Source organism: Rhinatrema bivittatum, chromosome 8 (assembly GCF_901001135.1).
Source record: "Rhinatrema bivittatum chromosome 8, aRhiBiv1.1, whole genome shotgun sequence".
In the NCBI taxonomy this organism is placed as follows: Eukaryota; Metazoa; Chordata; class Amphibia; order Gymnophiona; family Rhinatrematidae; genus Rhinatrema; species Rhinatrema bivittatum.
In genome coordinates this window covers 185,193,888-185,221,040 of record NC_042622.1, presented here as the reverse complement: position 1 = coordinate 185,221,040, position 27,153 = coordinate 185,193,888, and the positions used below count along the sequence as shown (strand labels likewise).

Here is a 27,153-nt window from a genome sequence, read left to right as displayed (position 1 = left end):
GGACGCCAGCCTCACAGCTGGGGAGCGGTCTGTCGGGACAGCTCAATCCAGGGTCGATGGACGGAGGAACAGTCGAAGTGGCCCATCAACCGCTTGGAGACCAGGGCAGTCCGTCTGGCGTTACAGGGTTTCTTCCCCATAGTACGCCATCAAGCAGTCAGGGTGCTATTGGACAATGCGACTACAGTGGCGTACATCAATCGCCAGGGAGGCACGAGAAGTCGGTTGGTCTCTCTGGAAACCAACAAATTGATGGAGTGGGCAGAGCTTCACCTCCAACGACTAGCGGCCTCGCATATAGCGGGCGTGGACAACGTACAGGCGGACTTTCTCAGCCGACAAAACTTGGATCCCGGAGAGTGGGAGCTCTTGCAGCAGGTGATGCGGATAATAGTACGGCGATGGGGGATACCGCACGTAGACCTAATGGCAACCGCTGGAAATGCAAAGGCCGCCCGCTTCTTCAGCCGCAGGAGGGAGCGCGGCGCCGAGGGCGTGGACGCGCTGGTCCTGCCCTGGCCGCGCCACTGTCTCCTATATGTTTTCCCACCGTGGCCCCTCGTGGGCAAGGTCATCCGCAGGATAGAGGCACACCAAGGGCCGGTGATCCTTGTGGCACCAGAGTGGCCCCGACGACCGTGGTTCGCGGATCTGCGCAATTTGACGGTGGAGGGTCCCCTTAGTCTCGGTTAGCTGCCACGTCTTCTACGCCAGGGACCAATATTTTTCAAGGAGGCAGATCGCTTCTGTCTTGCGGCCTGGCTTTTGAGAGGCGTCAGTTGAGGAGGCGTGTTTATCCGGAGCCGGTTATTTCAACGCTACTGAAAGCACGTAAGATGTCCACCTCTGTTACCTATGTTCGAGTCTGGAAGGTCTTTGAGGATTGGTGTGGAGCGAATGACATTCTTCCCATGCAGGCCTCAGTGCCACAAGTCCTTTCCTTCTTGCAGGCAGGTTTGGATTTGGGTCTTGCTTACAATTCTCTTCGGGTTCAGGTGGCGGCCCTGGCGGCTTTTCTTCGCAGTGGAAATAAGGAGTTTCTGTCCTCGCATCCGGACGTCTCCCATTTCCTTAAAGGAGTGAAACACTTGAAGCCTCCAATTCGCCCACCTTGTCCGTCATGGAATCTGAATCTGGTGCTCTGAGTCCTCTGTGGTTCGCCGTTCGAACCTCTAAGCTCGGCTACCATCAAGGACGTCACTCTCAAGACCATTTTTCTCGTGGCAATCAGTTCAGCAAGACGTATTTCCGAGCTGCAGGCCCTATCCTGTCGTGAACCATACCTTCGTTTCACGCCTGAAGGGGTTTCGTTGAGGACGGTTCCTTCTTTTCTCCCTAAAGTGGTTTCGGCATTCCACCTCAACCAATCGGTGGAATTACCATCTTTTGCCTCTTCTGAGTCTGGAGACTTGCGTAGACTGGATGTACGGCGGTCTCTGATACACTATCTGGAGGTGGCTAATGATTTTCGGCTCTCCGATCATCTGTTTATCCTCTGGTCCGGACCCCGGAAGGGTTGTATGGCCTCCAAACAATCTATAGCGCGGTGGTTGAAGGGAGCAATCATAGCGGCATACCTTGGAGTAGGTAAGTCCCCTCCGCTGGTTGTCAAGGGTCATTCTCTTCGAGCCCAGGCGACATCTTGGGCGGAGAGCTCCTCTGTCTCCACTCAGGAGATTTGTAGGGCGGCCACCTGGAAGTCGATCCATACTTTTGCGAGACATTATCACCTGGACGTCGGTGCTCCGTCGGGCGGTCAGCTTGGAGAAAAGGTAATACGAGCAGGGCTGTCTGCGGCCCACCCGTGATGGGAAAGCTTTGGTACATCCCACCGTCTGGAATGATCCTGGTATGTACAGGGAAAAGAAAATTATTCCTTACCTGCTAATTTTCGTTCCTGTAATACCATGGATCATTCCAGACACCCTCCCTTGGATTGGGGGTTTGCTTATGGGACATCCCTGCCTACCTGTCTTAACAATCTTTTACTCTGTATTTCGAATACTGCACGTCTTTTTTGTTCACGCACTGCTGTTCGCAAGTTCACTGTTCAGACATTAGTTGCTGTTTATTTGGACAGCGGTTATTTCAATTCCTTCTTTGATTACTTGATCCCTCTGTTTTTAGTCTCTCTCTTTTGGGCTTTGCTAGTCTAGTTACTGAGAGCTGTTACAGGGGAGGCGTGGTTATATGGGTCCTCCCCTGGGAATTTTGTGTTTTGACTCCATCTGCTGGATATGGAACATAACCTACCGTCTGGAATGATCCATGGTATTACAGGAACGAAAATTAGCAGGTAAGGAATAATTTTCTTTTGGTTCAGAAACACACCTTCCTCAGTGTTGTATCTTTTTGATGTGCAAAACCAATAAAATCATTTGAATTAAAAAACAAAAAGTTCCCTAACAGGGGTCGCCCATCGCGCTCCGTTCCCTCCGCCACTCGGTGAGTACTTTTTCCGTGTTTCTGGTCGGTTCCTGCTGCCTTACCATTCGGTTCCCGCAAGACACCAACCATTTCGCACCCTTTTTTCCGGCATGGTGACCGGGTTCAGAAAGTGCCCAGAGTGTCCGCAAATAATGTCGATCACGGACCCTCACACTGTGTGTGTTTTGTGCTTGGGCCCATCGTATGATGTTTGCCGGTGTCCTGACTGCACCCAAATGATTCCAAGAGGCAGACGTTCCCGTCTTGTCAAGATGGAGATGCTCTTTAAATTAAAGTTAACTTCATCGACTTCTGCCCAGTCATCACCGGCGAGTAAACGTCCTTCCATTGACAAACCTCGCCGGGAGCAGCAGGGAGACGGTGACTGTCCGTCACCCTCACCATCCAGGACATCGGTAGCGTCATCCTCAGTGCTGGGGAAAGACCAGACCGAGCACCGAGGGAAGCATCACCACCGGCACTGATGCAATTCCATGCCCGGTGCCGGCACGGACATCGCAGCGGCATTGATGGCCATCGAGCCGCTTTGGAAGAGGGCCCATAGAGAGGAGCCACCATCTCCGAGACCCCAAGGCGTTCCCCACCGACATCGGTGCCGGGGACTGAGCCTCCACAAATTCCTGTGGAAGGGCCAGTAATGCCTAGCCTGCCTCTCCTTGTAGCTGCACTATCCTCAGCAGTTTTCAGGGAGGATCTGGACATCCTTGACTGCCAGGCAGTTCTCGATGCTGGTCCCCATACCGGCACCGACCCCGAAACTATCTATGTTTGCACCGTTGCTGGACCGATTCTATACCCTCATCGGTGCTTTTCCGACTCAGCCTGTTCCATCGGCACCAAGTCAACCATCGAGACCTCCGCATCACCCAATACCTATTCCGGGCTCCTCGGAGGAAGACGGCGCAACTTCTAGTCCGACACCAGCTCCAGGTCCATCGATGCCGGAACTGCTTCCAGGTCTATCGGAGCTCTCGGGACCTAAACGTCCACCATTCCCCCTCGATGCTATTGATTCCATCGAAGCCTCCATCGATGCAAGTACACCCTCCATCGAAGCCATCGAGGCCTCCATCAATGCCTACGTGCCCTGGAATGCTGGACATACTCCCTCTTTCAGGAACTTCCTATGACCCATGGGAGGATGTGGACACAGATATCTCTACTTCAGAGGACTTGCTCTCAGAGCCTTCTCCTCCACAGGAAAGACGGCGGTCTCCTCCCGAAGACCTTTCCTTCGCAAATTTTATCAAGGAAGTGTCTGAAACCACCCACTTCAAACTAGTGATGGAAGAGGACACTCGTCACAAGATTTTGGAGGTTCTACAGTTTGTTGATGCCCCCAAGGAAATGATGGCCATCCAAGTGCATGAAGTCCTGTTGGATCTCCTACACTACCTATGGGAGCTGGCACTGTTCCACCAGTCAACAGGAAAATAGATGCAACATACTTAATACAATATGCCCCAGGTTTTCAGAAACCACAACTGCCTCATCAATCTGTTGTGGTGGAATCCGCACAGAAGAAGGCTCAGCTCCCCCTGGTAAAGACCAGAGGTTCCTGGATGGGCTGGGTCGAAAAATCTTCCAAGGCTCCATGTTGGTATCTTGTATAGCTGCCTACCAACTTATATATGACCCAGTACCAAAGAAATCTATGGAAGCAAGTCCAAGATTTCGCGGATTCCTTTCCTCAACAGCAGCAGGAAACCCTGACTGCCATCATCCAGAAGGGGTTCGAAGGAGAGAAGCATGAGGTAAGAGCAGCATATGACTCCTTCGAGACTGCTTCCCGGTTGTCAGCAACAGGAATCAGTCCTAGAAGATGGGCTTGGCTGAAAGCTGATTTGAGACCTGAAGTCCAAGATAAGCTTGCTGATCTTCCATGCACTGGAGACAATCTCTTCAGAGATAAAATACAGGACACAGTGGCTCAGTTGAAGGATCACCACGAGACCCTACGTCAATTGTCTACAGTCACTATGGACACTCTCTCCTCATCCTGCAAAAGCATGAGAAGGGACCCCAGAAGACTATTCTACCGCTCACGCAAATACTATCCTCCTGCATCTCGAGTGAGACCAGCCAGAGCCCCTCAGAGGGGACATGCACGCCAGCCCAAAGCACCCTGAGCAAAATCAGCCCCACAGACTGGTCCAGCCTCCGGATTTTGATGCGTTTCCAGAGAACAGCGGCCACTCCTCAATGAACCCAAACCCAGAAGTTGCACTACTTCCAACACTTTTTTGCCTTATAACAACAGATCAATGGGTAATATCCATCATCTACGCGCTGAAGAGGTAGACTGGATGAATGCTGTCATACGCATCCATACTCCTCAGCGAAATTTACGATTAGCAGGTAAAGGTCTTCTCACAATTCCCTCAGTCTCCACTGCCAGACTTACATCTGTTAGGGAAAGGGCGGTATCATTGGCGGGTCCAGGTCTTTGGAACTCCCTCCCTGTGGAGTTAAGGCTTCAGGCTAACCAAAAAGAGTTTAAGAAAGCTTTGAAAACATGGTTATTCGTCCAAGCCTTCTGAGCAGTACCCAATTAGAAGCATTACTTTAGTTGCTTCTTTGTTATAATTTTAGTTTTTTAGATTTGAGTATTTTTTATTATTTTATTTATGTATTATTATTTCTTATGATTGCTGCTCTTATTGGATTGTTTTATGAAATTTGTTGTATTTTTTTATTCTTTTTATGTACTTTATGTTTTATATTATTTTAAGAGATACTGTTAACCGGTGTGAAGGTGTGTGCCAACACCGGTATATAAAAACCAATTAAATAAACAAAATAAATAAATATCCCAGGAATACCATTGAAACTTCCTCACAGTACCCCCAGACTCTCAACCCAATCCACTGTGGGCCCGAAAAGACCACACATTGCTTCTAGAGTCAGAACTGTCCACCCTTCTGCGGACCAGGGCTGTAGAAGCCATCCCCCTGACACAGAGGGGCAGAGGGTTCTACTCCGCCCCATCCTAGACCTCCACAATCTCAACAAATTCCTTCAAAGAGAAAAATTCAGGATGGTGTCTCTAGGCACCATGCTTTCCATACTACAGCAAGGAGACTGGCTCTGTTCTCTGGACCTTCAGGACGCATATGCAGATATCGCCATATTCCCAGATCACCGCAAATACCTGCACTTCATAATGGGCCACAGACATTTTCAATACCGAGTTTTGCCATTCGGTCTGGCCTCAGCGCCTCGAGTGTTTACAAAATGCCTAGCAGTGGCTGCCGCACGTCTACGCAGAAGCACCATACACATGTTTCCATACCTGGACAACTGGTTAATAAAGAGTCGATCCAAGCAAGGAGCTCTCAACTCTCTAAAGCTCACTATGAATCTTCTACACATGCTAGGATTTCAGATAAATTAACAAAAATCCTATCTGAATCAATCTCACCTCCTAGGATTTCAGATAAATTAACAAAAATCCTATTTGAATCAATCTCACCTCCTTACCTTCATCGGAGCAGATTTGGACAGTTGCAAAGGCCTTCCTGCCCAACAACCACGCAGACATACTCTCCAAACTGGCTACATCTCTGCGCACATACAAAACAGCCTCAGCCCATCAATTCCTCACGTTGCTGGGCCACAAGGCTTTCACGGTCCACCTCACTCCTATGGCTAGGCTAACCATGAGAATAACTCAATGGACTTTGAAATCTCAGTGGCTCCAGGCCACTCAACCTCTTTCATCCCTGATCCATGTAACCAACCAGCTGCGACTGTCACTTCTCTGGTGGTCAAACAGAGCCAACTTGCTGACAGGTCTACACTTCCAGCATCCAGTTCCTCAAGTGATCTTAACCACTGACGCATCCAACTTGGGTTGGGGAGCTAATGTGAACAGCCTTCAAACTCAAGGTACCTGGACACAACTCGAAGCAAAGTTTCAAATCTACTTCCTAGAGCTTCAAGCCATACGCTATGCGCTGTATGTGTTCAAAAACTGCCTTTCACACAAGACTGTTCTCATACAGACGGACAACACAGTTGCAGTGTGGTACTTGAACAAACAGGGAGGAACAGGCTCTTATCTGCTTTGCCAAGAAGCTGCGCAGAGCTGGTCCTGGGCCCTTGCACACTCCATGAATCTCAGGGCCACTTATCTGGCAGGCATACAGAATGTAGTAGCAGATCACTTCAGTAGATGTTTCCATCCCCACGAGTGGTCTCTGGATCCCTGCGTAGTGAGCAAAATCTTCCAACACTGGGGTCAACCAACCATCAACCTTTTTGCATCCAAACTGAATCACAAAGTAGACAGATTTTGCTTCCTGCACAGACAACAAAACACGTTAGCCATGGACGCCTTCACTCGCCCCTGGAACACAGGCCTCCTATACGCGTATTCTCCGATACCACTAATAGCCAAAACTCTCGAGAAGCTACAACAGGACAGGGGATCAATGATACTCATAGCCCCGTACTGGCCTTGACAAGTATGGTTCCCCTTGCTTCTCGACCTCTCCATCCGAGAACCCTTTCGCCTGGGCACAGCGCCCAATCTCATAACTCAAAACCACGGCATGTTATGCCTCCCGAACCTTCAGAACCTATCCCTCACAGCCTGGATGATGAAAGCCTGATCCTACAACCGCTCAATCTTTCAACTAAGGTTTCTCAAGTGCTTGTAGCTTCACAAAAGCCGTCCACATGGAAATCTTATCTTTCCAAGTGGAATAGATTTAAAGTGTGGTGCATGTAAAAAGGTATCGACCCCTTTTCCTGCCCCACTCCAACTCTATTAGACTACCTCTGGCACCTTTTAGACTCTGATCTCCAGACTTCCTCAATAGGGGTACACCTCAGTGCCATCTCAGCATACCACAAGGGAGTAGGGGATGCCCCAATAACAGCGTAACCCCTTGTGAGTCGGTTTATGAGGGGCCTACTACAACTTAAGCCCCCTTTACGGCCACCAATTACCGAATGGGACCTAAACGTAGTACTTGCAAGACTCATGTGTTCCCCGTTTGAGCGTTTGCACTCCTGCGATGTTAAATTTCTTACATGGAAAGTTCTTTTCCTAGTAGCCATTACATCTCCTCGAAGGGTCAGTAAGTTACAAGCCCTTGTCACATACTCACCCTATACAAGGTTGCTCCATGACAGAGTCATTTTCCGTACGCATCCTAAATTCCTTCCCAAGGTGGTAACCGACTTTCACCTGAATCAATCTATGGTCTTGCTCTCCTTTTTCCCAAGGCCTCACTCTCACCAGGGTGAGAGAGCTTTACACACCTTGGACTGTAAACGTGCACTTGCATTTTACCTAGACCGCACTGCAGTCCATAGGAAATCCACCCAACTCTTTGTTTCTTTCGATAAAAACAAACTGGGAGTTGCAGTGGGCAAGCAAACTCTCTCCAAGTGGCTAGCAGATTGTATCGAATTCTGCTATGAGAAAGCAGGCCTTCCTCTTCATGGACAAGTGAAGGCGAACTCAGTGAGAGCCATGGCAACCTCAGTAACACACTTTCGTTCAGTACCGATTACTGACATCTGTAAAGCTGCAACATGGAGCTCTCTCCACACATTTGCAGCATATTACTGCCTGGACAAGGAAGGAAGTCTAGACTCTGCCTTTGGCCAATCCATCTTGAAGAACTTATTTCCAGTATAATCCCAACTCCTTCCACATCCACCTGCTGTGATTTTCAGGCTGCCTCATTTTTACCAACAGTACACCAGTCGTTGTGCCTGTTGCACAAGTTGTACACTGTTGGTCTAAACAAATATGAGTCAGCCTGTAGCTTGCTAATAGGGATGTGAATCGTTTTTTGACGATTTAAAATATCGTCCGATATATTTTAAATCGTCAAAAATCGTTAGGGCCACGATACAATACCAATTCCCCCGATTTATCGTCAAAAAATCGTAAATCGGGGGAAGGGGGAGGGCAGGAAAACCGGCACACTAAAACAGGAGGACCCCCGCTGAACGACCTCCTGCAGTCGATCTCCTGCCGGCGCCATTTTCTGTACGGAAAACGATTTGCGGCAGGAGATCGCTCCCGGACCCCCGCTGGACCCCCAGGGACTTTTGGCCAGCTTGGGGGGGCCTCCTGACCCCCACAAGACTTGCCAAAAGTCCAGCAGGGGTCCGGAACGACCTCCTGCAGTCGAATCGTTTTGGTCTATGGCTGCCGCCATTTTGCGCCGCCATTTTGAAAAATGGCGCCGGCTGAAGACAACACGATTCAATTGCAGGAGCCCGTTCCGGACCGCCGCCGTTCCGGACCGCGCTGGACCCCCAGGTAATTTAAGGCATTTGGGGGGGGGGGGGGTTCGGGAGGGTGGGGGATTTAATTTAAAGGGTCGGGGTGGGTTTTAGGGTGTTTTAGTGTGCCGGTTTTCCTGCCCTCCCCCTTCCCCCGATTTAGCTACGGACCGCCGCTGGACCCCCAGGTAATTTAAGGCATTTGGGGGGGGGGGTTCGGGAGGGTGGGGGATTTAATTTAAAGGGTCGGGGGTGGGTTTTAGTGTGCCGGCTCACGATTTTAACGATTTTCACGATACTTTAAACACCCAAACGGCAACAATACGATTCCCTCCCCCTCCCAGCCGAAATCGATCGTTAAGACGATCGAGGACACGATTCACATCTCTACTTGCTAATCACCCATATGTGAGGACTACCATCCTGCTTGTCCTGGGAGAAAGCAGAGTTGCTTATCTGTAACAGGTGTTCTCCCAGGACAGCAGGATGTAGTCCTCACAAAACCCACCTGCCACCCCGTGGAGTTGGTGTCATGGTTCTGACTGCTAGGGGTCAGCAATCTAAAGAATCTGTATTGCAGACTCCTGGAGGAGGGAGGAGTTAGCAATCTGTAGAACTCCGTAAGCGGAGTTAGCAATCTGTAATGATTCTGATATAGTAGTGGGTGGATCCCTGGGCCGGTGGTAGATGACCACGCCCCCGGGAGGATATCCCGAGAGGGACCACCGGCTAGGCTTGAGTATGGAGACAGACACACATTTAATTCTTTTATTAACAGGTTATTGAAACCACCAGAGGTGGCAGTAGTGAGTTGGATATGCCCAGCAGGGCTGTAGTCCCTCAGGTACTGGAACAACGATCCTAGGATGGCTGAGCAGTTGAGAAACGATAGAAAGTGAATAGGCAGAGTAGATAAACAGAACTAGTTGACAAAACTCACATAAGGTCTCAAGGAAGCTCAGAAGTTGAAAAGGATTAGGCCCTCGAGGAGTGAGTACCTGGTTCCAGGGTAAGCTCTGAGAGAGCGATGGTAACTCACAATTGTTTGTAGTGGAGATAGCTTCCAGGCAGTAGAGAATCTTCAGAGTGTCCAGGAGCATGGGCCCTTGAGGAGCGAGTACCGGTTCCTATCTGTAATCTGAAAATAAAGAAAAGTGCGAGGCCCCCGAGGAGCAGGTACCTCTGGTAAGTCCGAGAAGGCAGAGTAGCTTGGGGGGAGTAGTCCGAAGGTAGCGAGACACATTCTCATACCAATCCCTTGCTAACTCGATTTGATAGTGCAGTTAGAGCCCTTTAAATATTGGAAGTGGATGACGTCATCTCAGGGGGATGCCCCTGAGGTTCGCACCCTTGCTGGTACTTCAATCCGAGCATGCACGCGCCCCCGAGATCATCGGGCAACATGGCGGATCTGCAACGTGGAGCCGGTCCGGGGACACTGGAGGAAGACGGCATGGAGATGCCGTGGTAGCCGCCGTCCATCAGACCCGGAAGGAGTCGCCACAGAGGTAGAGAGGGCGGAGTGAGTGCGTCGAGCAGCGACGGACCAACAGTTGGGTCCAAAACATAAGAAACTGGCATGCTGGGTCAGACCAAGGGTCCATCAAGCCCAGCATCCTGTTTCCAACAGAGGCCAAACCAGGTCACAAGAACCTGGCAATTACCCAAACACTAAGAAGATCCCATGCAATTAATAGCAGTGGCTATTCCCTAAGTAAACTTGATTAATAGCCGTTAATGAACTTCTCCTCCAAGAACTTATCCAAACCTTTTTTGAACCCAGCTATACTAACTGCACTAACCACATCCTCTGGCAACAAATTCCAGAGCTTTATTGTACGTTGAGTGAAAAAGAATTTTCTCCAATTAGTCTTACATGTGTTACTTGCTAATTTCATGGAATACCCCCTAGTCCTTATATTATTCAAAAGTGTAAACCGATTCACATCTACTCGTTCAAGACCTCTCATGATCTTAAAGACCTCTATCATATCCCCCCTCAGCCATCTCTTCTCCAAGCTGAACAGCCCTAACCTCTTCAGCCTTGCCTCATAGGGGAGCTGTTCCATCCCCTTTATCATTTTGGTCACCCTTCTCTGTACCTTCTCCATCGCGACTATATCTTTTTTGAGATGCGGTGACCAGGATTGTACACAATATTCAAGGTGTGGTCTCACCATGGAGCGATATAGAGGCATTATGACATTTTCCATTTTATTAACCATTCCCTTCCTAATAATTCCTAACATTCTGATTGCTTTTTTGACTGCTTCAGCACACTGAGCCGACAATTTTAAAGTGTTATCCACTATGATGCCTAGATCTTTTTCCTGGTTGTTAGTTCCTAATATGGAACCTAACCGTGTAACTACAGCAAGGGTTATTTTTCCCTATATGCAACACCTTGCACTTGTCCACATTAAATTTCATCTGCCATTTGGATGCCCAATTTTCCAGTCTTGCAAGGTCCTCCTGTAATGTATCACAATCCGCTCGTGATTTAACTACTCTGAATAATTTTGTATCATCCGCAAATTTGATAACCTCACTCGTCATATTCCTTTCCAGATCATTTATATATATATTGAAAAGCACTGGTCCAAGTAAGATCCCTGAGGCACTCCACTGTTTACCCTTTTCCACTGAGAAAATTGACCATTTAATCCTATTCTCTGTTTCCTGTCTTTTAACCAGTTTGCAATCCATGAAAGGACATCGCCTCCTATCCCATGACTTTTTAGTTTTTTTAGAAGCCTCTCATGAGGGACTTTGTCAAACGCCTTCTGAAAATCCAAATACACTACATCTACCGGTTCACCTTTATCCACATGCTTATTAACCCCTTCAAAAAAATGAAGCAGGTTTGTTAGGCAAGATTTCCCTTGGGTAAATCCATGTTGACTGTGTTCCATTAAACCATGTCTTATTTTATTTCCATTAAACCATGTCCTATTTTATTTTTTGCTCGCACCTTTTGCTACAAATGAGACTGAAGGGAGACCCCTGAGGCCACAGGGATTATGGCATGCTGGGCATGCTCAGTGTGCCAGTCAAAGTTCTAGAAACTTTGACAAAAGTATTCCGTGACCGGGCTCCGTCTGATGATGTCCTGGGAAAACACCTGTTACAGGTAAGCAACTGTGCTAAAGTTGGCACTTATTCATTGCTTATTTCTGTTATTGCTTCCTTTTCTGCTTGCCAGTATCATACTATAAAAATGATGTTGGGTTTGGAAGCTCCTAGTTACTAAGTGGTAGTGTACATTGCTATGTGGAGAAACCTGGGCTTGATTATTGAGTCAGATCTTTCGGTCCCAGAGTCATTCAGGACTGGAAATGCCACAGAAGCAGGATTCACAGTTCCTTGGAGGGAGGGGGAAGGTGTTCCAGCCATCCACCTAATGTCAAAACCTATTAGATCCGCACTGAACTCTGTGAGGTTGGAAGTTGCAGAATATAAATCTTTAAAATAATAAAATAGAAAGCCCATGGTTGGAGGGTTCCAGAAGGAGCCTGACGATTAACCCCCGGCTGAGATCTGTCATTGAAATGACTAAAGTAAATAGGGAGGGGTTATAAAATTACAATGAGTATATTTTGGATGGAAGCCAAGTTACTATCAGGGCAAAATCCTGATAGGGACTCGAACTCGCAGAGAAGAGAACTACTTCAGATAACCCTAGAGTCCATGTCCCACAGCATTAGTACAGGGCCACATTTAGGCACAGGCAACATAGGCACGTGCCTAAATGTGGCCCTGTACGTACCAGGATCAGTCCAGACTCCTGGGTTATGCCTCCCTTCCAGCAGATGGAGTCAGAGAAAAGCTGAAAAGCACCCCTCATATAACCTGGCGTGCCATCTGCAATCCCTCAGTATTTTCTCTGACTCCAGCAAATTGAGAGGCATAACCTGCGGTCCTGACTTTAGCTAAATTTCCAGGGATTTCTCCCAACAGGTTTGATAGTAAGGAAAGCCTTTGACTAGATCAATTTTATTTAAAAAAAAAAAAAAAAGTTAACAATCTTAAAGTGTTGATTGGTTTTGACTTCTACAAAATTCTTAGGCGGTGAGAGAAGCAGCGAGCTGCAGGCAGGCAGGGCATTGCCCTACAGCCATTTTCCCGGAGAGCGGTACATTGACCCGGTGAGCTGAGGGAGAAAACTTACCGGTGGGCCGGTCACTCTCCCCCTCCTGTGCCAGTGCAGGTACACAAAATTCCTCTGAGGCCTTAGCCTGGCTGTTCAGTGAGGGCTGTAAGAAAAAAAAAAAAAAAAGGAGGAGTTTATTTTCGGCACCAGTTTCCTTAATCAGCCCTAGTCTGCCATGTTCTCCCGGGCCTCCGGAGGGGGTGGACTGACCACCTGGCTACTTTGCGCCATTTTCCCTGATGCCACATGGAACTGTGTAACGCGTGTGAGGAGCCGGGGACCCGGCTCTCCCACGAAGGCCTCTTCTCCCGGTGTATTCCCGGGGGCGAGGGGCCTTCGCGACGACCAAATTCGGCAAGGGGGTGGCTGGACAGTGCCCGCGCGGATTGCGCGGTTGACAGCTGGGAGGCAGAGGCCTGGCTCGCTCCCGATCGTCGTGGGAGCGGTGGCCATCTTGCCTCCTTCGGACAGCGATGGTGATTTGTCTGAGGAGGGAGAGGAGCTCCCTCCTCTCTCCCCACCAGCCCTAAGCCCTCAGCGGCTGCGCAATTTACAATCGGACTTGGCTCCTCCTTCGACCTTACCCTCGGGGGGGCCTTAAAGCGGCGGCACCCATTTTCCTCACAATTTGTATTACTGTTGCACAAAGCATATATGGAAGCTGAGACTGAATGGGAATCCCAATCCCCTAGTCAGGCTAAACTTTTTAGGGCTTCTGCGGACCAGGGGAGGTCTGAACCTCGTGCTTCTCGCTCTGTCCCGGGGGATGGGCTGCCTGACCCTCTTGTTCCTGCGGATCTGGTAACTCAGGTCCTCTCCACCCAGGATGTGGGTGATGTGGTGGACATTGCCGCTCTGGTGGAGGGGGATGATCCCCAGGTGCTTCGTTTGTTCCCCAGCGAGGAACTTGATCCCTTGATTTCCTATGTGCTTCAGGAGCTGGAGCTCCTGATCCCGCAAGCTGTGCAGGATTCTTCTCCAGGGGATTCGGTTTTGTCAGGGCTTCGGGCCCCACCTCAAACTTTCCCCTTCCATCCGAAGCTTTTCCAGCTCGTAACACGGGAATGGGATGCTCCTGAGGCATCCTTGAGAGTTAGCAGGGCCATGGAAAAACTCTATCCACTTTCTAATGAATCGCTCGACCTGCTTAAGATTCCTAAAGTTGATTCGGCGGTCACGGCCATTGCCAAGCATACAACTGTCCTAGTGACGGGAGGCACTGCGCTCAAGGACCTCCAGGATAGGAAGCTGGAAGTTTTGCTTAAGTGGATTTTTGAAGTGTCCGCCTTGGGCATGCGGGCCGCAGTGTGTAGCAGCTTAATGCAGATGGCTATTCTCCGTTGGGTTCAACAGATGCTCATGGCCCAGGACCTTCCCCCAGGGGAGGCAGAACAGGCGAACCGCATGTAATCAGCGGTCGCCTATACGGTGGATGCTTTGTATGATCTCCTTCGTACTTCGGCACGCACGATGTGTTCAGTGGTTTCCGCAAGGCGGCTGCTGTGGCTCCGTAACTGGTCGGCGGATGCCTCGTCAAAATCTCAGTTGGGTTCCTTTCCTTTCCGGGGCAAGGGGACAAGCTCGAGCAGCTCATAAGAGCCTTGGGGGACAACAAGGTTTACAAGCCTCCAGAAGACAAACCCAGGTTGGCCCGCTCATCCGGCTCCTATCGGGGCCGTTTTCGAGGTCAGCACCGTTTTCGTACTGGTAGGGGTTCTACTTCTTATACCCCTAGGCAATTGTCTACACGGATGCAGTCATGGGCGCATTCCTTTCGTGGCAGGCGGCCTCAACGTACTGGAGCCTCCCATGCCTTCGCACACAACAACAAGACTCCCCAATGAAGGGGCACCGGCCCATTCCTTGATCCCGAAGATCGGGGGCCGTCTCACCCTGTTTTGCAAGGAAAGGGTCAAGATTACCTCAGACCAGTGGGTCCTAGACATTATAAGTCGCAGTTACGCTTTGGATGTTGCTCGGCCCCTCTGCGATCTTTTCCTAGAATCTCCCTGCAGGCCTCCACTGAAGCAGCACGTGGTTCTTCAAATGTTGTCCCGGTTGAAGGCGCTAGGAGCCATTGTTTCGGTTCCTGTGGCTGAACGTCAGACCAGTCGCTACTCCATTTATTTCGTGGTTCCCAAGAAGGAGGGCTCTTTTTGGCCAATCTTGGACCTCAAACAGGTCAACAGGGCATTGCGTGTTCCTTGGTTTCGCATGGAGACGTTGAGCTCGGTCATTGTGGCAGTCCACAAAGGCGAATTTTTGGCTTCTTTGGATCTCACGGAAGCTTATATCCATATAGGAATCCAAGAACACCATCAGAGATTCCTGCGGTTCATGATCATGGGACAACATTACCAGTTTCGCACCCTATCCTTCGGGCTGGCAACGGCTCCCTGCGTTTTTACCAAGGTGATGGTGGTAGTGGCAGCGAGCCTTCGGCGGGAAGGGATCTTGGTACATCCCTACCTGGACGACTGGCTCATAAGAGCAAAGTTAGAGGACCTTTGCGTAGAAGCGGTTCACTCGGTTTTGCGTCGCCTACATTCTCTAGGATGGGTCGTTAATCATGCAAAGAGCCAACTGGTTCCATCCCAGGTGTTGGAATGTCTAGGAGCCCGATTCAACACCGCCGAGGGCAAGGTTTCACTGCCTCTGATAAGGATGGAGCGGTTAATGTCTCAGGTATGGCGCCTGTTGACTCTTCCCTCGTCCATGGTGTGGGACTATTTGCAGGTTCTTGGTTTTATGGCATCTACCCTGGAATTGGTTCCTTGGGCTTTTGCGCATGAGACCTTTGCAGAGGGCGCTGCTTTCTCGTTGGGATCCCAAGTCGGAAGAGTTCCACCTGCCTTTGCCTCTGCTAGAACTGGCCAGATCCAGTCTGGATTGGTCGCTCAACCCTGATCACTTGCTTCAAGGAGTAGACCTGGAGAATCCTTACGGGATAATTGTGACGACCATTGCCAGCCTGACTTGTTGGGGAGCGGTCTGTCAATCACGGTCAGCGCAGGGCCTTTGGACGCCGTCACAGGCCAAGTGGTCCATCAGTCGCTTAGAGACCAGAGCGGTTCGTCTAGCCCTGCAGCAATTTCTACCCCTTCTTCTTCACCAGGCGGTACGGATTCTCTCCGACAATGCGACCACTGTAGCTTACATAAACTGTCAAGGGTGTACAAGAAGTCACCCCGTAGCCAAAGAAGCGGACATGTTAATGGCCTGGGCAGAGTGCAATCTGGCACGCATTGCTGCGTGCCAGATTGCGCTCTGCCCAGGCCATTAACATGGCCTGGGCAGAGCCGGAGTCGTCAACACGCTTTCTTCTTACAAAGGAACCTTACATCATTACAGGTCTTTAATTTTAAAATCAAAAAAAGTTTTTTACGCCTATAAAATCCATGATCTCCAATATGACGCGAAGGCTCTCTTCTCATATGTGTCTCAAATCACAAAGTCACTACCACCACCGATCCCAGACGAACAAGCTCAATCCAAGGCAAACGAGCTAGCCATTTTCTTTCAGCAGAAGATATCAAACACGCTCTCACTCCTCCCACCCAATAACAACACCCTCGCTTCATTTACCAATACCCATATGCTTAAGGGAGCCAAATTAGACAACTTCGAATTAACTTCATCTAAAGAGATTGAATCCATTCTCAAGAAGCAGAAACCATCCAGCCACCCCTCAGACAACCTACCAACCAAGTTACTCCTACTCATACCAAACACAATTTCTGGACCTCTGGCCAACATCATAAACTGCTGCTTAACCCAAGGTTTGTACCCAAACATCCTAAAAAACGCCTCTCTCAAACCCCTCCTTAAGAAACACAACTTAGACCCTAGTGAACTAGCTAATTTTCGCCCTATATCGAATCTTCCATTCTTAGCCAAAATCACAGAAAAGGTGGTTAACACCCAGCTCTCAGAGTATTTAGAAGATTACAATATACTATATCCTTCACAGTATGGTTTCCGCAAATCACGCAGTACAGAAACCCTGCTCATCTCCCTAACTGACCATATTATTATGGGACTTGACAAAGGACACTCTTTTCTGCTAATCCTCTTAGACATATCAGCGGCGTTCGATACTGTCAACCACGCCATTCTCCTGAATCGTCTATTAGACATAGGCATCTCAGGACAAGTCTACAACTGGTTCAAGTCTTTCCTTAGTGATAGAAGCTTCAAGGTCAGAATAAATAATAAAGAATCACCACCAACAAATTCATCACTAGGAGTACCTCAAGGATCCTCCCTGTCCCCCACACTTTTCAATATCTACCTCCTCCCCTTGTGCCAATTGTTAACAAGTCTCAACCTTATTCACTACATTTACGCAGATGATGTGCAGATCCTGATCCCCATAACGGAATCCATTACCAAATCACTCTCGATCTGGAACAACTGTCTACAATCTATCACTAGTCTCCTCAACAGTTTAAATTTGGTCCTCAATGCTAACAAGACTGAACTCCTTCTCATTTCCGCCAACCAAGACAACATCCAATCACAGACCCATCATAACCATGCCCTCACTCATACTCAGGTTAGAGACCTGGGGGTAATACTCGATAACCGTCTTAACCTAAAGAGTATGATTAACACTATCACCAAAGACTGCTTCTTCAGACTACAGGTATTAAAAAGACTCAAACCTCTCTTATATTTCCACGACTTTAGGACAGTTCTTCAATCCTTGATATTTGCCAAAATAGACTACTGCAGCGCTCTCCTCACAGGTCTACCCAGCTCAACCATTAAGCCACTTCAGATGATACAAAATGCTGCTGCCAGAATCCTAACAAGCACCAAGCGGAGTGATCATATTACACCCATCCTCCGAAATCTACACTGGTTACCAATCAACCACAGAGTCCTTCACAAATCTTTATCATTAATACATAAATCCATCTACGATCTCCTTTATCTCGACCTTGAAATTCCATTAAAACTCCATACTTCTAATAGGCCAATGAGAGAAATATCCAAAGGAACACTACAAGCCCCTCCAACCAAAGCCACGCGACTCATTGCATCCAGGGACCGAGCATTTTCAACAGCAGCCCCAGCTATCTGGAACAACCTCCCTGCTGAACTCAGGTTGGAACCTTGCCTGCTAACTTTTAAAAAAAAACTCAAAACGTGGTTGTTCCGCCTAGCCTTCCCAGAACTCTGGGATACACATTAGACTTTATCTACTCACGAACAATTATACGAACAATTATACCTCCCCTCATCTGATTCCTGGACAGCATGGATACCAACTCTAACATGTGGACTAATTCTATTCTGAACTATCTCTAGTCCGGAATTTGTTATTTCTCTTTTCTTTACTTAACTTTATCTCTTTTCTTCCAGCTACCTAAGCTTCCAAGTTCACGGTCCTCGTTTAATGTAACTTTGTCTCTTCCTTTACCTAATTATTTTTATCCCTGTTCGATGTAAACCGTCCTGATATGGTATTTAACCATGAAGGTCGGTATAGAAAAATGTTAAATAAATAAATAAATAAAACATTCAAGCGGACTTCCTCAGCCGTCAGCGGCTAGATCCCGGAGAATGGGAACTGTTCGGGGAAGCAATGCAGCTGATCTCGAACCGGTGGGGGACCCCCTGCTTAGACTTGATGGCAACTCGGCTGAACGCAAAAGCATCCCGTTTCTTCAGTCGCAGATGGGATCACGGATCGGAAGGGGTGGATGCCCTGGTTCTTCCTTGGCTAACACACATTCTCCTTTATGTGTTTCCTCCTTGGCCGTTGGTGGGAAAGGTAGTGCGACGCATAGAATCTCACCAGGGGCAGGTGATTCTGGTGACCCCGGAGTGGCCACAAAGACCGTGGTTCGCTGATCTGATCAACCTAGCGGTGGACGATCCATTGCGGCTTGGTCATCTGCCGAACCTACTCCGGCAGGGTCCAGTATTTTTCGATCAGGCCGACCGCTTCTGTCTAGTGGCTTGGCTTATGAAAGGAGACAATTAAGGAAGAAGGGATACTCGGAGGCGGTTATTACCACTCTTCTCCGTGCTAGAAAAACTTCTACATCTATCACTTACATTCGGGTATGGAAGGTGTTTGATTCTTGGTGTCGTGGGTTGAGTTTGTCCCCGCGGCGGGCCACTATTGTTCACATTCTTGCCTTCTTGCAGGACGGCTTGTGGAAGGGCTTGGTTTATAGTTCACTCCGGGCGCAGGTAGCAGCCTTGGGCTGTTTGCGAGGTAAGGTTGATGGTGCTTCCATTGCTGCTTACCCGGATGTGGCACGATTTTTGAAGGGGGCCAAGCACTTGAAACCACCAGTGCGCGCGATTTGTCCGTCCTGGAGTTTAAATTTGGTTCTCCGTGGTCTTTGCGGGTCCCCCTTTGAACCTTTGAAGCGGGCTACGTTGAAGGATTTGATGCTTAAAACGGTGTTTCTCGTGGCTATCTGTTCGGCTAGGCGAGTTTCGGAGCTCCAAGCCTTAACCTGTCGAGAGCCTTTTCTACGTATCTCTGATTCGGGGGTTTCTCTTCGGACAGTGCCCTCATTCCTTCCGAAGGTAGTCTCGGCATTTCATATCAACCAGTCCGTTGAGTTGCCGGCATTCTCTGATGATGATAAGGCTCTGAGGAGGTTGGATGTCCGTAGAGTCCTCTTGAGGTACTTGGAGATTACTAATCTGTTTCGATTGTCTGACCATCTGTTTGTTTTGTGGAGCGGTCCTAAGAAAGGGACTAAGGCTTCCAAAGCTACTATTGCCCGCTGGTTGAAAGACGCTATTGCTTCTGCTTACATATGTCACGGGCGCCCAGTGCCGGATGGTCTTAAGGCGCATTCTCTTCGGTCGCAGGCAGCGTCATGGGCAGAAAGCCAATGTGTTTCGCCCCAGGAGATTTGCCGGGCAGCCACTTGGAAATCCTTGCACACTTTTGCTAAGCATTACCGGATGGATGTACAGGATCCGACGGTGGATTCTTTGGTAGCGGTGTGCTTCGCGCGGGACTCTCCAGGCCCCACCCCTTTTAGGGCAGCTTAGGTACATCCCAGCAGTCTGGACTGATCTTGGTACATACAGGGAAAGGAAAATTAGTTCTTACCTGTTAATTTTCGTTCCTGAAGTACCAAGGATCAGTCCAGACGCCCGCCCATAGGCAGGAGAGTCCGTTCAGCTACTTGTATTTCTTTTGGCAGAGTTTTTTCAAAGACTACACATCTCCACGGCATAGTTCCTTTTGTCACTAGTTATAGTTTGTTCAGACGTTAATGCACCTTTCTACCTTTTTTCCAGAGGTTAATGTTTGCCTTGATCTAGTCATTGGTTGGACAAATAAAATGAAATAATTATAATAACAGCCATTCATTCTGCTTTGATATGGATTATACTGAGGGATCGCAGGTGGCACACCAGGTTATATGAGGGGTGCTTTTCAGCTTTTCTCTGACTCCATCTGCTGGAAGGGAGGCATAACCCAGCAGTCTGGACTGATCCTTGGTACTACAGGAACGAAAATTGACAGGTAAGAACTAATTTCCTCCCCCCCCCCCCCCCCACCACTGTTCTCTGATATGCAGAGGAAACTCCCCCTACCCTGAGTACTTAGCCTATGGGCACCATAACATTAAATCCAGTCCTGTATCAGGGATTGGCTGAGGGTCAGTCAAGAAGGGATACAGTCACTGAGTCACTCTTCTTTCTTTTGGACTCTACACACAGAATCTTAACTGTTCAGATTCTTTGCTTCAAGTCTTTCAGTTCTGTTCTCTAGTTCTACCAATTATAGTCTTTATTAATTCTGCTTCTGTTGGTATCTCATTCCCTGACTGAGTCGTGGCCTATAGTATCAGTTTGCTTCTACTACTTGTTCCAGCTTTTTAACCTGGTGTTGATTCCAGTTATCAGTCTCTAGCCAAGCTATGGGTCCAGATCTGCTCTAGCTCTTGTTACCTGAAAGTTCTGGGCATGGGCCTCTGTTTACCAATATGCCAATGTAATTATGACATAGCTGTATTTGTAGTTGTAATTAAACGTTTTTATTGTAATTCACCTTAATTCTGTTTTAGGAAAAGGCGGACTATCAAATGTTTATAAATAAGTGCAACCTCCAACTCTTGGATATTTCCTAGCCTTTATTGGGGTCTCCCAGAATGCGCAAACCTGGGGCTTGGCTCCACTGCAAACCCCATAAGTACGAGGGGTGATAACATGATACCTGCATCTGTTACTTGTTTCCTATTTACTTGGCCCAACTTTCCATGGATGCTCTAGATTTCACTGAACCCAAGTGTATTCCTAATTAAGGCTCAAAATCAGAATCACTTCTGGTCTTCTTTAATGTTAGGGTTTTTTGTGTTTGTTTAGGTGGGTTTTTATCTATGAGAGAGGCTATCAGGCAATAGAAGGCATTATAAGTTCTGTCTCAGTGAAAGTGAAAGGTATCGCTTTTATTAACCTCAGTGGCATGGATCCAGAGATCTGGGATGCATCAGACTATGTTTACCCACAACAGGTAAGAAAAGGACAGTTTCTGTTTTCATTTAATTTAATCATATGTACATTATTATGGTAACTATTTTTTATTAGGAATTCTAGCCTGCCTGGTGGCTCAGCAGTAGTGCTGTGCACTGCCATGTGGAAGGCCCCTGGTTTAATACCTGAGTCAGGTCTGATTCCTGGGTCAGTGGGGAATGCAGAAGTGATATTGACAGTTCCTGGAGGTTGGAAGGGAAGTTGTGATCATCATCATCATACAAGGTGACACCTAGAGTCTATCAGAAAAAGTATTTGGGTGTTAATTTAATTTTATTTATTTTATGTTCATGTGTATATGTGTTCTTATAATCTGCTTTGACATTACGTAAGACTGAGAGGCTGTGGGTGGCACTCTGCTATATGTGGTGGAGCCAGTCAAATCTTGCTCTGTCTCCATCTGCTGGTGCGGAGGCCGTCGTTTTGTGATTCTCTCTCTGTGCGCCGGCTCTCCGTTGACTTACGGGTCTATCCTGTAAAGTGCGGCCGCGTTTACCCTGCTCCTAAGCCGCTTTTTACTCACTTTCCGGCCGCGTTAGCCCTTCCTGCGATCCCGAATCCCCTTTAACCTACTCCTACCGCATCCTAAATTCCCCGGGCAACCCCTTCCGCACGCGGCATGCATATTGCATGCAAACGAGCGAATTAGCTATTTCCTAGCATCCCGTAACCCGCGCCCCGACTATCGCTAGTTTTCCCTGCCGTTTTGTCGCGCGTTTAACCTGCAAACTTACCGCCTACACTGACCCCTGCGGTAGAGGCAGGGGTAAGGGTAGGTGGCAAGCTTTCCCCCAGCCCCCGCTCACCTGCCCCGGCCGCGATCATGGGTGCCGGTCTCCGTGGCAGCCCCAGTCCTCTCCCCTGCTCCCAAAGCCAAAAAAAAAAAGCGAAAAAAAACGTTGCAGCCCCCCTCCGATGTCCGGACTGGGGCTACCACGGAGACTGCAACGGCGAAGAAAAAAAACCCAAAAGCAATTTTGTTTTTTTTTTTTTGCTTCGCCACTGTGTCTCTCCTCCTCCCGGAGCAGGGCGCGAAAAGCAGCCTTGCTCCTGGAGAAGGATAGACACAGCGGCGAAGCAAAAAAAACCCAAAAGCAATTTTGGGTTTTTTTTTCAAAAAGCGACAATTTTGGTTTTTTTCAAAAAGCGACTTGCTTTTGGGATCTGTCAAGATCCCAAAAGTAAGTCGCTTTTGGACGCCTACACAACTTACTTTTTTGAAGCCATCAGCAGGAACACTATCATAGCTCCTCCCGACGAAGACAAAGATGGCCGCCTGCACGGGGGAAAGCTGCAATTGGCCGCTGAAGACGTGACGTCACGACGTTTGCCGTCACGGGATGTGACGCCACGTCTTGAGCGGCCAATTGTACGCTTCCCCCCGTGCAGGCGGCCATCTTTGTCTTCTTCGGGAGGAGCTATGATCGTGTTCCTGCTGATGGCTTCAAAAAACGTAAGTTGTGCAGGCGTCCAAAAGCGACTTACTTTTGGGATCTTGACAGATCCCAAAAGTAAATCGCTTTTGGAAAAAAACCAAAATTGTCGCTTTTTGAAAAAAAAAACCAAAATTGCTTTTGGTTTTTTTTTTGCTTCGCCGTTGTGTCTCTCTTCCTCCCGGAGCAGGGCGCGAAAAGCAGCCTTGCTCCAGGAGGAGGGAAGCGGCGAAGCGACTTACTTCTTGCTTTTGGTTTGTTTTTTTTTTTTGCTTCGCCGCTGTGTCTCTCCTCCTCCCGGAGCAGGGCGCGAAAAGCAGCCTTGCTCCGGGAGGAGGAGAGACACAGCGGCGAAGCAAAATAAAAAAACCAAAAGCAAGAAGTAAGTCGCTTCGCCTCTTCCCTCCTCCCGGAGCAAGGCTGCTTTTCGCGCCCTGCTCCGGGAGGAGGGAAGAGTGAAGCGGCGAAGTGACTTACTTTTTGCTTTTGGTTTTTTCGCTTTTTTTTTGCTTCGCCGCTGTCATCTCTTCTCCCCTCCTCCCTGGTATCTGTCATTTCAAATGACATTTGAAATGACAGATACCAGCGTGGCGTGAAGCCTTAGGCCCGCGCACCCAGGATACTGTATAGGCGCTCTATCCAGTAAAATGGGTTGCGCGGGCCTAAGGCATTACGGATGCGGTTTACATTTGCATGAAATTAGTGTTCAGGATCGAGCGGTAGGTGAGCTGCACTGTGCGTGCGGCAACCGCGGGTGCCGTGGGCACTAACGCAGCTCTTCCTACCGCTCGGTACTGGATAGGGATGTGAATCGTGTCCTCGATCGTCTTAACGATCGATTTCGGCTGGGAGGGGGAGGGAATCGTATTGTTGCCGTTTGGGGGGGTAAAATATCGTGAAAAATCGTGAAAAATCTAAAAATCTAAAAATCGCAAAACCGGCACATTAAAACCCCCTAAAACCCACCCCCGACCCTTTAAATTAAATCCCCCACCCTCCCGAACCCCCCCCAAATGACTTAAATAACCTGCGGGTCCAGCGGCGGTCCGGAACGGCAGCGGTCCGGAACGGGCTCCTGCTCCTCAATCTTGTTGTCTTCAGCCGGCGCCATTTTCCAAAATGGCGGCGAAAAATGGCGGCGGCCATAGACGAACACGATTGGACGGCAGGAGGTCCTTCCGGACCCCCGCTGGACTTTTGGCAAGTCTCGTGGGGGTCAGGAGGCCCCCCACAAGCTGGCCAAAAGTTCCTGGAGGTCCAGCGGGGGTCAGGGAGCGATTTCCCGCCGCGAATCGTTTTCGTACGGAAAATGGCGCCGGCAGGAGATCGACTGCAGGAGGTCGTTCAGCGAGGCGCCGGAACCCTCGCTGAATGACCTCCTGCAGTCGATCTCCTGCCGGCGCCATTTTCCGTACGAAAACGATTCGCGGCGGGAAATCGCTCCCTGACCCCCGCTGGACCTCCAGGAACTTTTGGCCAGCTTGTGGGGGGCCTCCTGACCCCCATGAGACTTGCCAAAAGTCCAGCGGGGGTCCGGAAGGACCTCCTGCCGTCCAATCGTGTTCGTCTATGGCCGCCGCCATTTTTCGCCGCCATTTTGGAAAATGGCGCCGGCTGAAGACAACAAGATTGAGGAGCAGGAGCCCGTTCCGGACCGCTGCCGTTCCGGACCGCCGCTGGACCCGCAGGTTATTTAACTCATTTGGGGGGGGTTCGGGAGGGTGGGGGATTTAATTTAAAGGGTCGGGGGTGGGTTTTAGGGGGTTTTAGTGTGCCGGCTCACGATTCTAACGATTTATAACGATAAATCGTTAGAATCTCTATTGTATTGTGTTCCATAACGGTTTAAGACGATATTAAAATTATCGGACGATAATTTTAATCGTCCTAAAACGATTCACATCCCTAGTACTGGATAGACCTGTTAGTTTGCTTGCGGCTGTGCTCCTTGTTTGGTTTTAGCAGGGGGCCGGCGGAAGATGCTGCAAGGCTCGGCTTGTGTCGCGTGCAGTTCGGCGCGCGTGCGTCTCTCACGCGACGGGATGTGCGCGAGTTGTGTGCAGGGCGGTGAAGGGCCGTCGGAGCCCGGTCGGGGGAGCCGGTCCAGGGCGCCGCGTTTGCTGCCGCGCGAAGGGAGGCCCGCCGAGGGCAGTGCAGATCAGTTCCCGCTCAGCGCGGGAACGGCGGCCATTTTAGATTCACTTAGGGAGGCCACGCGGGCAGCATTGGGGGATGGGCCGATGCCTCCCGCGTTTTCTCCTCAGCAGCCGGCCCGGGGGGGCGGGGCTGCCTCCCCCGTACCGGAGGATAGCCTGGAGGAGGCTTCCTCGTCGGGGGCCTCGTCGTTTTCGTCGGACTTTGTGCTTTTAATGAAGAATGCACTGAAGCACAGAGTCCTCAGAAAAAAGGCAGAGAAGAGGAGAACTCCCGGAAGAGGCGGAATAGGGATAGGCCCCACAGAGACGTGGAACCCCCAAGAGAGAAACGGCCCTTGCGGACGGTCCCTCAAGGCACAGTCACGGAGTCCTCGTCTCAAGAGGAGACGGATCCGCTCCCGAGACCCCTGGGGGGGGTTGACGAGTCGGATGGTGAGGGGCCGGTACAGCCTGGTACCAGCAAGGGGTTGCCGGTAGTGGACGGTGACGATCCGAAGGTGGTCCGGCTATTTAAAAAGGAGGAGCTGGTTCCACTCATCCCGGCCATACTCCAGGAACTCGGTGTGGAGGCGCCTTCCGGTGGAGTCCCGTCCAGGGGCCAAGATGGATCCGGTGTTGTTGGGTCTCCGGGGTCCACCCGACGCTTTCCCATTCCATTTTGCGGCGACGGACATCCTGTTCCAGGAGTGGGCACTCTGGAGCTGGGTCTGAAGGTGAGTAAGGCCATGGATAAGCTATATCCGCTTCCAGAGGACGCTCTGGAACTTCTTCGCCTTCCTAGAGTAGATGCAGCGGTATTGGCTGTGACAAAGAGGTCAATGATTCCGGTAACAGGGGCTACAGCCCTCAAGGACGTCCAGGATAGGAAGCTGGAGCTTCAACTTAAAAAAGTGTTTGAAGTTTCGGCCCTGGGGGTACGCGCAGCGATCTGTAGTAATTTTGCCCTGAGGGTGGGCCTGCGCTGGGCTCAGCAGCTTCAGGCAAATGAGGATCTTTCGGAAGAGGAGGCTCTTCAGGCGAATCGCTTGCAGGCAGTGATCGCCTACAGCGCGGATGCATTGTATGACCTCTTGCGTACGTCGACAAGATCAATGGTGTCTGTGGTCTCGGCCCGCCGTCTCCTCCGGCTTCGACATTGGGCAGCGGATGGGTCCTCCAAGGCCCATCTTGGAGCCCTTCCCTTCAAGGGGAAGCTGTTGTTTGGCAAGCAGTTGGATGATCTGATGCAGTCGCTCGGTGAAAATAAAGCGTTTAAGCTACCGGAGGACAGGCCTAGACCTCGGGGTTCTTTCCCCAACAGGACCCGATTCCGGGGGAACAGGAGGTCCCGGCCAACGAGATCTTCAGGATCGTCTTACCGTGCAAGCTCGTCCCGACAGCTGTCGTGGTCTCAGTCCTTTCGTGGCAGAAGAAGTGGGAAGCAAGGTGGTTCCCCAGCGAGATTGGGGGCTAAGGTCTCCCAATGAAGATCATTTGGTCCATCCCTCGCGTCATATGTGTCGCCCGGTGCCACATGTGGGGGCCCGGCTGATGCGATTTGCCGAGGAATGGACCAAGATAACGGCAGACCAGTGGGTCCTATCCGTGATAAGTCACGGTTACGCTTTAGATTTTGTACGGATACCTACAAGCAAGTTTCTCGTTTCGCCTTGCAAGGACCCAGAGAAGCGGTGCAGGACACGCTTCAACGACTAGAGGATTTGGGGGCAATCACCCCTGTACCGCGCGGTCAGCAACGCACGGGCCGGTACTCCATTTACTTCGCAGTCCCCAAGAAGGAGGGCACGTTCAGGCCAGTCTTGGATCTGAAGAGCGTCAATCGGTGTCTACAGGTTCCACGCTTCAAAATGGAGTCGGTGGTTGCCTCAGTGCGTCCAGGCGAATTCCTGGCTTCTCTGGATCTGACGGAGGCGTATCGTCACATAGGCATTCAGGCATTTTTCCAGAGGTTTATTCGGTTCAGCATTCTGGGCAGGCACTATCAGTTCCGAGCTCTCCCTTTCGGACTCGCCACCGCTCCTCGTACATTCACCAAGGTGATGGTAGTGGTGGCAGCTCAGCTCCGGAGGGAGGGGTTCCTGGTGCATCCCTACTTAGATGATTGGTTGATTCGGGCGAAGTCCGAAAGGCAGTGTCAGGAGGCAGTCACCAGGGTTCTCCAGCTCTAGCGCTCCCTAGGAGGGGGTGGTCAATCTTGCCAAAA

General features: G+C 49.8%; 1 protein-coding gene across 3 annotated transcripts in view; it reads left to right on the top strand.

Annotated features, from left to right (window-relative positions):
- The window catches only part of LOC115096850 (P2X purinoceptor 1-like), a 363,629-nt gene that overhangs the window by 84,633 nt on the left and 251,843 nt on the right, over positions 1 to 27,153 (top strand). For all 3 annotated transcript variants that reach the window (XM_029612053.1, XM_029612052.1, XM_029612051.1), the window contains one exon: positions 21,194 to 21,341. In XM_029612053.1, coding sequence (XP_029467913.1) covers positions 21,194 to 21,341 — 148 coding nt within the window. The remainder of the gene's footprint in view (positions 1 to 21,193; positions 21,342 to 27,153) is intronic.